We start from the raw sequence: 12898 nt of genomic DNA, 5'->3' as shown, positions 1-12898 counted from the left end.
CAATGGCATCGTCCATTATGAATGCTTATCACAAGGTTATATGGTCAAAAACAATATTATTTAGCAGCGTTACACTGTTTACATGAGGCGATTCAAAGAAAATGAATCCAGATGTGGACAAACAATTCCTGGATTTTACACCATTATTACTCTTCAGTTACATTTCATGATTATTTAGCCAAAGATAACACTATACTGATGCCGCAGCTCCTGTATTTTCCAGACATGGGACTCTGGTACATTTTCATTTAATAGATTAAAGGAACATTGAACAACAGTTTGTGCCAATAGGTAGAATAAAAAAAAAATTGCTGAATAAACCTAAGGTTATAACCAACAAATGTTTTGAGGATTGGAAGAAGAAAGTGCATAAATGTGCCTTATATCTGCGGGGGGGGGGGACTAATTTGAAGGGGACAATATCAGTATGTAGGAATAAGTAAATTGTTTTTGATAAAAAATAAAATACTCATTTTTTTATCACACCTCACAGGGCAGGTATAAAAATAAAATTCTTTACACAGTTGAATAAACATAATTATTGAATAGTTATTAGAGGATATTTTACTATAACTACCGTATTCTACGTTTTCGGAAATTTGTTGTAAATTAAAATATTCTTGTATACATTAATCATTTTATGTAACAGATATATCCCTGATTGAAAAATTTATTGTAATAAAATTCATTTGAACGAAATTAGCTTTCTTAAAACTAACATTTCTGTACAAGTTTGAGCATTATGGTATAATGATGTGGAGTTCAGATTATTTTGCTCTTGATTCCATTGTTAATCAGATGTTAAATTTCACTGTATGTGATTCATTAAGTGTGCAATTCAATTTAGTCAAGCGTACTTACATTATGAGTTTTTTTTTCATCTTCAGTCATTTAACTGGTTTGATGCAGCTCTCCAAGATTCCCTATCTAATGCCAGTCGTTTCATTTCGGTATGCCACTTACATCCTACATCCCTAACTATTTGTTTTACATATTCCAAACGTTGCCTGCCTGCGCAATTTTTCCCTTCCACCTGTCCCTCCAATATGAGTTATAATATATGTTTAATGAATAATAAACAATATATGAGTAATGAAATAGATGAGTTATGATATTCAATATTTGAAAACTCAATAAGTTTCTGAAAAAAAATAAAAACAAGTTTATGACCAGTACAACACAGACTTTCATTTGTATTTACTACATAAATTATTTTTAATATATTATAGTTGCACTGCAAGCTTATAAGTTAAATCTACAGTTAAAGATAAAATAAAATAATATTAAATACCTGACTATTACTAGTGTGTATAGGACATTGATTATAATGAAATAAGAGTAATTTTCATAGAAAATAATTTTCTAATTTTATAGTTGCTCTGTCAGTTTTTTTTTCATTCATTCAGTTTCAAGATTCATTTGCTCAATTATATAAAATATATTTATTTTTTATGATGCCTATGAATTAATGAAGGGATGCAAGACCCGTGTTAGGAATTGAACTCGGACCGATTGAAAAAGAAGCTAACATGGGGTCCCTGCATAAATTGGCTGACCTAATATAATTTAATTTTTAACTGAACTATACAATAGTTTTATTAACTATTCTTTGAATGACTTCACATTTTGTTGAAACAGGAATAAAATAAGTAACCTTCTGTCCTTGTGTGTGTAACATTCATAAGACATTACAACCTCTAATGGACATTACACTTGTATGATGGAGTGTTACGATATTTCTAGAATGTTAGTAAAAGTGATTTAATGAATTTGATCAGTTAGGTAGAAATAAAATTTGTCAGTATTAACTGAGCCATAAGAGATTATATTTTATATTCATACACTTGACTGTGGTTGAATTTTTGTTTAGTTGCTATTTATGTGTAGCATTATAACAACATAATAGTAATGTTTTTCAATGTTGAAACAAATAAAGATGTATGAGGACTACAATTTAAAAAAATTAATCAAATATATTTCATTGTTAAATTTTTTTTAAAATGCAGATATGCAAAACAATTCATTTATATTGTGATAAAAAATTGTTAATAGCTACAGAGCTTCCAAATTGTTTATGAAAATATATTTGTAAAAACTATGCTCTTTAATATTTATGTTCTTGTTAAAAAGCACTGGAGAATAAAATTTCCATTTTTTAGAGCTTAGCCCATAGAATTTAAATTCACAATAATTACAAATTTACTGATGTTTTGGATACTGGTGGGATTTTATGTATAGATGGAAATAAAAGATTGCATGATTTCTAGGTGCATTAAAGGAATGCTAAAAAAGGTTTTTTTTTGGTTTTATAACTTTAAAAATACAATAAATGTGTAAATATGAAGATAATTAAAAGAAAACATTGCAAATTATATATAAAAGTTCTACTTCTTTTGGTAAGATATGTTTTTTAATAAAATGCACAAAGTAAATTTTAATAGAAGCATTTGAACAAAGTAAGATTTTATTTAATTTTTTTATAGATTTTTGTAATTAATGTAGCATTGTTTTTAAAGTTTGTCTACAGAAATAAAATGCATTTTTGATTGGAAAAGTTTGGCTTTCAATCAATCTGGTTTTGTGAAAATTGTTTTCAGTTTGAAACACATTGAACAAAATTATTTGTCCTGTGGATCCCTTTTGATTTTTTGCAACTATAAATACAAGTAATATATGTTATATTGTTTATAAAATAAAAAAATTGCTGATTTAAAAAATTAATGTTTGCTGGTTTAATTTTCAAGTTGTAATGAATAATTTATATATAAAATTTAAACTGTATTTCATAAAATGAAGCAATGTATATATACATATATAATTTACTGTAATAATTATGTAAAAAGTTCATGTTTTTGTTTAATAATTTGAAAATTTAAAAAATTGCATTAGGTTTTAGTACATTAAAAAAAATAACATTATATTATTTATAGTTAGACTTATATTAAAGAAGTATTTGGAATTCACATGCTTTAATTGCATTATAATAGATTTCTACCTGAAATATCCGAGTGTTGAAATACTAAAAGATAGATGTTGAACGTCTATAAAAATTTTCCTTGAGGTTTGGAATCATTTTATCCTGTTTATGAGTACATGTATAATGTAGCAAATGAGTCGTTACAATAATGGTGGACAGTTTTTATTTCATAATATTCTACTGTAACTGTCTTTGTATTGAAATAATGGTTCGATATGGTAACTAATGTTATAATATGTATCTAATGATTACCAGATAGAATTATTTCAATTTTATAATTTTAGTAGCAATTTTGCATTTCTGTGTTCATACTGTTCATCAAAAGTTGACTAATTTTTGTAATATAACTAAAAGTAGTTCTAGTTGAATATTATGTACTCCCTTTGTACCACAAATGCATGGAGCTGGGATTCGGGTACTACATAACCACATAGCCATGTGGTCAAAAAGTATTTTTATAGTACACAGTACTATAACTGTGTGAGTCTTGTGATGTTTTTCATTTGTTTGTGTAGAACCAAAGCAGTATTATTTTTAAGACAACAGTGGTTGTAATTTATAACCATTGTTTTTTTATATAAGAAAATGGTTTTGTTTATTTAATATTATTTATAGTACTTGTAAGGACTGAATAATTTTTTAGTAATATTATATGGCTTGTTTTAGGAGTAGGATTGAATAGAGGATATTTTAATTCCAAATCTTGTGTGTGTGATTTTGTTTATATGCAAGAACCTTGGCAATAAGCAAATTGATTTGTAAATGTACTTTCATGTTTTAAAAATAGTGGAGAGTGCTATAAATATTTTTGTAGTTTATCATCAATTTAAATATGAAAATTTTATAATTTGGATTGACCTAGCTATAAATCATTAATTTGGAAAATTGTAGAATTTTTTGATGATTTTATTTTACAATTCTTTCATTGCATAGAGTATTCTCAGTAGTGACATATAAACAGAAGTATATATATATACTTCTATTTATATATATATTTATTTGTTTATGGCTGTTTATGTTTAAATATTTTTAAAGTATCAATGCCACGCTTTGGCAGAGTTTTATAGTTTCTTGGTTTTTCATCTGGAAGAATCCTTTTCATCATAGCTTATAATCCAGGTCAGACTGGCAATTTTTATTTGCTAAAAAATTAATATACTATTTTTAACTTAACAATAATTAAAAACTTAACTAATAAACGTGTAATTATATGTAAAGTAGATTTTATTCTTATGTTGTTTTTCAGCAGACTCAAGTTTTTGTTTAGTTTTTTATCTTCAGTCATTTGATTGGTTTGATGCAGCTCTCAAAGAGTCGCTATCTAGTGCCAGTTGTTTCATTGCGGTATACCTGCTATATCCTACATCCCTTACAATCTGTTTTACATATTCCAAACGCTGCCTGTCTGTACAGTTTTTCCCATCATCTGTCCCTCCAATATCAAAGTAACTATTCCAGGATGCCTTAAGATGTGACCTATAAGTCTGTCTCTTTTTTAAGTATATTTTTTCAAATGTTTCTTTCTTCATCAGTTTGCTGCAACACCTCTTCATTTTTTCCTTTATCCACCCATGTGATTTTTGACATTCTCCTATAGCATCATATTTCAAAAGCTTGTAATGTTTTCTTCTCAGGTACTCTGATCATCCGATTTTCATTTCTATATAAAGCAACATTCCAAACATATACTTTCAAAAATGCTTTTCTGATATTTAAATTCATTTTTGATGTAAGCAAATTATATTTCTGACTGAAAGCTCATTTCACCTGTGCTATCTGGCATTTTATATCGCTCCTGTTTCTTCCATCTTTAGTAATTATACCTCCCAAATAACAAAATTCTTCTACTTCCATAGTTTTACTTCATCATATTTTTTGGTGCATCTATTTTGCTACTATTAATTTCATTACTTTTCTTTTGTTCTTGTTTAATTTCATGTATAGGACTTCATCCGTGTCATTCATTGAATTTTGTAAATCTTTTTTTCACTCAGCTAGAATTATTATATCATCAGCAAATAATAGCAGGTTTATCTTTTCACCTTGCAGTGTTACTCCAGATCTAAACTGTTCTTTAACATCATTAACTGCTAGTTCTATGTAATGGGAGATGATAATGCGTAGACATCTTTCGCCCTCAAAAAAACAAAAAAAAGTTCTATGTAAAGATTAAAAAGTAACGGGAATAGGAAACATCCTTGTATGACTCCCTTTTTTATTACTGCTTCTTTCTTATGCTCTTCGATTATTACTGTTGCAGTTTGGTTCCTGTTAATGTTAGCAATTGTTCTTGATCTCTACTTATATGATAGATATGAATCTCTACTTGAACCTTACATTTTTTAAAATGCTCAACATTTTATTCCTGTCTATGTTATCAAATGCCTTTTCTAAGTCTATAAATGTTATATATGTTGGTTTGTTCTTCTTTAATCTTCCTTCTACTATTAATCTGAGCATTAAGGTTGCTTCCCTTGTCCCTATACTTTTCCTGAAACCAAATTGCTCTTCCCCTAACATTTCTTCCATTCTCCTCTCAATTCTTCTGTACAGAATTCTAGTTAAAATTTTTGATTCATGAGTAGTTAAGGTAAGGTTTTATTCTTTACACTTACCTGCTCCTTTCTTTGGTATCATGACAAAACACTCTTTTTGAAATCTGATGGAACTTCCCCTTTTTCGTTAATATTACACACCAGTATATATGATCTATTGCTTTCTCACCTGTACTGTGCAGTAATTCTGCAGGTATCCCGTCTATCCCAGGAGCCTCTCTGCCATTCAAATCCTGTAATTCTCTATTAAATTCATATCTCAGTATTGTTTCACCCTTTTCATCCTCTTCTTCCTCTATAATACCAGTTTCTAATTCATTTCCTCCATATGACTTCAATATATTCCACCAACCTATCTTTCTTTAATCTTTTCTTTTGTATTATAAATTGGTGTACCATATTTATTTAACACATTATTAGATTTTAACTTATTTACCACAAAATTCTCCTTGACTTTCCTGTATGCTTCTTCTTATAATAAATTATAATTTCTCTTTCAACTTTTGAACACTTTTTTAATCCACTCTTCATTCACTAATTAGCAATAACTGTTTATAGTATTTCTTAATTGTCGATAGGATATTTTACCTTCTTCATCACTAGCATTCTTATATTTTCTACGCTCATCCATCAGCTGCAATATATCCTCTGATATCCAAGGTTTTCTACCAGTAGTCTTTGTTTACCTATATTCATTTCAGCTGATTTAAGAATTTTCTTTTTAACATTCTCCTATTCTTCTATATTTTCTACCTTGTGTCTTTTACTCAGACCTCTTGCGATATCCTCAAATTTTTTTTACTTCCTTTTCCTCAAGCTTCTCTAAATTCCACCGATTATTCAACTGGCACATTTCTTCAGGTTTTTAGACCCCAATCTACATTTTATTATCACTAAATTATGGTCGCTATCAATGTCTGCTCCTGGATGTGCTTTGCAGTTGATGAGTTGATTTCTAAATCTTTGCTAACTATGTTATAGTCTATCTGTCACCTTGCAGTATCACCTGGCTTTTTCCATGTGTCTGTTCTTCTATTATGATTTTTAAACTGGGTGTTTGCAATTACTAAATTATACTTTATGCAAAACTCAGTAAATCGGTCCCTTATTTAGTATAGCATAAATTTTTAATTTCTTAAGGTTTTCCACAGCGTGACAAAAAACAAGCTCAACTTTGCTCATTTCTTTTAATCATTAAAGGATTTTTAATATATATTGAAAAATTAAGTCTATGCCTGTTCTATCCCATATATATATATATATATATTATGTTTGCTACTGCCTCAAATTCATTTCAACCGCCTGTAAATATGTAAAACTAAAAAAAATTCCTTATTTTTATGAAAAATAATCGCTTATTCATTTAATTGATATCAGTTATAATGTTCATTAGCTAAATATATGGAAACTGCACCCAGTATTTAAATTTTGGTGTTGTGGTGAATTTTAAAAAAATAAATAAAAATTAGTTTGTAAGCAAATACTGATTCTTTTGTAAAAAAAAATTGTAAATATTTTTTATTATTGTAACTTCTGAGTGAGTGATATTCATTTTTGCATTTCAGGTCCACTTTTAGCACATTTTAGAGGAGCTCAGCCAGAAGCATTGATTCAAGATGGAGGTAGTATGTATCCAATTTAACTATTAAGAGTTAATTGATGATCATTTATTTTATTAGAAACTGTTAAAATTATTAACTCAGATTGTTAAATTATTAGCAATAAATTCTGGCTCATTGGTTTAATTAACGTCATCAATGAAAACAAACGATTAATAAATATGAACACATTAAATTCAAAGTCTATACACATTGTTGAATAAATGATGATAATGGACTTATTTTGAACCTAACATTATATAATTCTGTTAGTTCTGATTTATACTGTCCGAGAATACTGGTTGATTATTCATTATTTATTTTATATTTCATAGTTTGAGTTGTAATTTTGTTTCACCACATGTTATTATGTTTCACCACTTGGCCAATTTGCATTTGACATCTGATTTTTTTATTTATAAGCTTATAATATAAAGCAGTTAATAAATTTTAATAAAATGTAGATTGATCCTAAAAACTATATGGAAATAAGATAATTAACTTGGAAAAAAATGGTTTGCAATATTACCCCGCTATATGGAGACCCATGTAGAGGTATAAGCTTGGGGATTCATCATAATTCTAGTTTCTAGTGATGAGGAGATAATGTTAAAGAATTCATTTTGCCAATGGATTGAGGTTTGGATTCAAAGCCAGGAAGAGCTCACCAAAGTCAGATTATGTATCAATCTGAACCTTGTATCATGTAAAGTTTGACCCTAGGTTGGGTCAGGTTCCTGTTGCTCGGTAGAGTAATTTTGCCTTTTGTGGTTATTCAACTGTAGCTGGTTGACTGTACAATGGTACGGCTCACTACTCCTGAGACCCATGGTGTGCTCTAGACTGGGTGTGTGTTGACCAATTTGTTTCTTTTAAGCAAAGCTCTGCTAATATATTGATCATTGATTCACACGCTCCTTAATTGAGTGTGCTGAACTTTCATGAGTGCTGATTGGTGAGCAGAACTTTTATGTTGTTCTTGGTTTTCATAGTTTCATTTGAATGGCAGGATGATATAGCATGTGTCTATTAAGGGAAAGTTTTGAAGCTGCATACATCAAATTTTCTGTAGTGATGTGAATGCTTTTACTTTAATATAATTATTCACATCATGTTGAGTATAGGTGGGTGATTGCAGAGCTACAATCAGAGCTTGTTAGGCCGCACATAAGACAGTAAAGGCCCATTAAATAGGCATGAAATGCCTATGAAGTAGGTGTGGGTAACTTGTTATTCATTATTCTTTTTGTATTATTGTTGCATTGGGTTGCCTATTCTGAAGTTGTTGAAAAACTTGTGTATAACTACTTTAGGTGAGATAAGAAGGTCTTAGTTCTATCTGGTAGGTACTTCAGCCAACAGACTTATAGTACTGCTTCCTGATAGGAAACGTGAACAGAAGGGATCTCCTGGACAGATCCACTTGCAGATTCCTCCTATTTTGTGCGATTACATTATCAGCTTGATTAAGTTGTTATTTTTATAAAAATGCTATTTTACAAAAAATTACTTTTAGTTTTTTGTTAAACAGAGCTAGTCTGTAAGAGAGTTAATAGTTAAAAGGAGTACAGAAAAGGAAATTTTCGTCTTATACAAATCTTTGATCTAATGTGTCTGTTCAGTTCAAGAGTGAACTTAAAAAAGATATGTGCTTGTGATTGTTTAAGATATTTAAGTAATCTAAAAAAGCATTATATTATATATATATATATAAATAGTTGTATAAAATGTGTTCAATAACACCGAAAATGATTAAAATTGGTAAAATTGTTTAATAGAATATTTTTCCAACAGTTTGAATATTTGAAAAGTGTTTTAAGTTTTTCTGTAGTTAATATAAAAGGATCAGAAGAGAAATCTTGTGATGGTGTATTTGATAATTTAAGATAAGAGTTGAACAAGATCAATTAATTTATGGTATGTGATTATGTGGATGTTCCAGTATGACTAAGAAGCTAAATACAAGTTGATGTTTGCTCTGTCATAAAAGTCTCTTAAGAATGAATAGGCAGGTTTAATACTCCAACCCACATTGCGATATGCGTGTAACAAGTTTTAGCAGGAAAAAACATTCCTATATTGTACTATAATGGTTTTCATTGGAGATCTAAATTTACAATTTTTTTTATGTAATAAAATAATTCATTACTAATCACTTTGTGTTAATTTTGTACTTTTATTATTTATTACATTCAAAATGTTATCCATGTAATATATGCATAGTAGACTATTTGTTGCTATAATGTTTTCAATTTCTTATTAATATAAGAAAAAATAAAATTTCAAGTAAAATTACAGGTTTTAGTGACATTATTTATGTACATTTGGTAATAAAATTTTTATAAATTCAAAATAATTTTGATTAGATATGGTTTTAATTTTAATGGGACATTAAATTGAAATAATCATTGTTTTCAGTAAATTTTGTTTTTCCTTTATTAATCTTTTGTGTTTTGTATGGGTGTACTTATCAAGGTTTTGTGGTTGTTCAGTGTCAGATGAAACTGATTTAGTTTTGTTGTTAATGGAATTGTTAATATTTGTATATGTTAGTCTTTATTAAGCCAAGTATTTGGTAATTCTGCAAAAATGTTCCTACTGATGATAATATTCTTATCACTGGGGCAATTAAATTTCTCTTATAGTTTCTTTTCTTAATGTTGTATTTATAAAATGTATTGTTATTGTTTACAACAGGTATAATAGCACCTTGGTTTGGAGATTTAGATATATCTGGTGATTATCTAAATAGAAATATTTTGTTGAAAGAAGGCAAAGCTAAATTAGAAGTGTCAGAAAAAGGGTTGTACTTGATATATGCTCAGGTATGTAATTTTATTATTGATGAATTTTTTTATTGTAAAACGTATGGTAATTGCCGATATGGTAATTATAAGTATTTGCCATAAAATCTTATATTACCATAAAATTTAATTTTGATTTCATCGAATCAGTTTTTGTTGGACTAGGATAGTTAGATTACTTATTATGTTTGTCCTATTCTGTTGTATATATTTGTATTAAAAAATTACTTTGTTGTTTATTGTGCATTACATAGTTAACCATGTTGCTGCTATTTAATTATTATTATGTATCTAGGGCTGAAAAACATTTTTATTTCCTAGTTCAGATAATGTTACAATCAATTTATATTTTTTATCTTTAATGATGAGTACCTGAGAAGAAGAGATTAGAAGCTTTTGAAATGTGGTGCTATAGGAGAATGTTAAAAATTAAATGGGTGGATAAAGTGATGAAGAGGTGTTGCGGAAAATTGATGAAGAAAGAAGCATTTAGAAAAATGTAGTTAAAAGAAGAGACAGACTTATATCACTAATAATACTAACATATCATGTGAGTATTATTTACTCATAACAGACTTATAACACATATTAAGGCATCCTGGAATAGTCACTTTGATATTGGAGGGACAGGTAGATGGTAAAAATTGTGCAGGCAGGCAGCTTTTGGAATATATAAAACAAATTGTTAGGGATGTAAGATGTAAGGGGTATACCAAAATGAAATGACTGGCATTAGATAGGGAATCTTGGAGAGCTGCATCAAACCAGTCAAATGACTGAAGACAAAAAAATCTTTAATGACAATATTTTGACCAAAAAACAAATTCAAATTTATTTCATTTTCAGTACAAAGAAAAAAATAACAGAAAACTTTTCTACAAAATAAAAATAAAATTATACAATTTTAATGTCTTAACAAAGGTAACAATAAGTAAATAAATAAAATAAAAATAATAAAAATTTGGTGATAAAATTTAGGTAACCCAAAAGACCAGTTTAGGATTTACCATTCTGAATTTTTGAATCAGTGTGCAAGAGCATATCACAAAATATATTTTCATTATGTGTAAATAGTTGTATTTATGCCTCTTAACTAATTAATGACCAAAAATAATTTACAAATAATTGGGTATGTGTGAACTGCAACAAAAAAAAAATTAGATTTTGTTCCATAACTATATTACTATAGTGAAAAATAAATTAATGTCATTGCAAGATGATAAACACATTTTTAGCTCATTTTTAAATCAGATTGTTAATATCTCTTAGGTTTAGGGGTAATTTGTTATAATTATGTGCTGCACTATAGGTAAACTAAATTTTGTGTAAAATTTTTATGAGCTCTAGGATCTAGAAAAATAATGAGTACCATGACTATTATGAACGTTGTGTTTGTATAGAATATTATTCCCATTTCTAGCATAAAAGACTTATAAAACTTTATAAATATATAAATACTGTAAAGGAAGTAAATTAAGATTTCCAAACAATGGAAGAGATGGTGACATACATGATTTGAATGCCAGAATTTTAATGATATGTTTTTGTGCTGTTAATAAAGGTTTAATTATAGATAAATGATTTCCCCCCAGAATGCAATTCCATAGGACAAAAGAGATTCGACCAAAGCCAAATATAGACACCTCAGTGTAACCCGGAAGCAATTAAAATTGTTTTAAAATCAAATAAAATTTTTAATAGTGCTCATCAATTACTTCATTGTATTAAATCCTTTCAGTCCGCATACAGGAGCAGTCAATATCAATATATTTGGAGTAAGCTACAGAATGATAGATTAATTTGTAATTTTGAAGTTTTTTACGCAAATTAAAGTGCATATACTTGGTCTTTGGGCTGAGTATTAATGACATTTTAACAAACCACCTGTATAGTTTTTCCAGATCTGGATTAATATATTGATTAACACTGCTTATATTGGCAGCATAATGAAATAATGTCATGTCATCTGCATAAGCAGTTAGTTATCTTAGTTATGATTGGCATCATAGAGTCTGTTAACATAAATTAGAAAGAATATTGGACTCAAAACTGAATCCTGAGGAACGCCACATTTTATCAGAAGTGGATCACTAGTCTCGCCATCCAAAGTTACCACCTGTTCCCTATTACTTAAATAAATCCAAGATGCAACCTCTCATACCCACAAAACCAAGCACTTCAATTAGCTTTCCATGATTTACAGTGTCAAGAACCCTTAGCCAAATCAATAAATAACACTGCTGTTGACAAATCTTTTGAGACAGAACTGTAAACATTGGTTAATGGCCTGAAAAGAGCATTCTCAATACTAATACCCTCATGGAAACCGAACTGATTATTACTAAAAGGTCTGTTTTTATTTAAGAAGTTAATTAAACAAAATTAATGCCCTTTTCAAAAATTTTAGAGTAAACTGATAAAAGAGAGATAGCTCTGTAATTCCCCAATCTATCACAATCTCCTTTCTCAAAAAGCAGAACAACAGCTCTTTTGATTGCCGTGGGGAATTCGCTCATGAGTAGCGAAAAATTACAAATAAATTGAAAAACATCTACTATTTCAAATGAAATTGGTTTTAGAATGAAAGCAGATATCCCTTCAGCACCAGAAACCTTCCCTCTGTCCATTATTTTGATAACAGTAAGAATTTCATCAACAGATACAGGAGCTAGAAATAGTGAATCCCTAATATTATTGGTCTAGAAATACTCATTATAATTAGTTGAACTGATGACATTTGTAGTATTTAAAGGGTTAGCAGATAGAATTAATTGGTCTGCAACACTGATAAAATAATTATTAAATTCATTAACAATAAAATAGGAATCAGTGACAGTGGTATTATCATCAAGAACCAGATATTCAATTCTAGCTTTAGCAGTTCTACTGTCAAGCAAATCATTAAGAACCTTTTACTGTTTACGAGTGGAAGGTCCTTAATGTTTTCCAATTTATTATAATAAT

General features: G+C 28.6%; 1 protein-coding gene across 5 annotated transcripts in view; it reads left to right on the top strand.

The window, feature by feature from the left end:
- Window positions 1-12898, top strand: part of LOC142329094 (uncharacterized) — a 76934-nt gene that overhangs the window by 44836 nt on the left and 19200 nt on the right. For 4 of the 5 annotated variants that reach the window (XM_075373452.1, XM_075373440.1, XM_075373432.1 and 1 more), the window contains exons 5-6: window positions 7098-7157; window positions 9828-9955. In XM_075373452.1, the coding sequence (XP_075229567.1) occupies window positions 7098-7157; window positions 9828-9955 (188 nt within the window). The remainder of the gene's footprint in view (window positions 1-7097; window positions 7158-9827; window positions 9956-12898) is intronic. The other variant, XM_075373460.1, reaches the window with a different exon arrangement.

The sequence above is a fragment of the Lycorma delicatula genome, chromosome 1 (genome assembly GCF_047948215.1).
Source record: "Lycorma delicatula isolate Av1 chromosome 1, ASM4794821v1, whole genome shotgun sequence".
NCBI lineage: Eukaryota > Metazoa > Arthropoda > Insecta > Hemiptera > Fulgoridae > Lycorma > Lycorma delicatula.
Note: the sequence above shows the minus strand (reverse complement) of the source record. Positions and strands in the feature narration are given on the sequence as shown.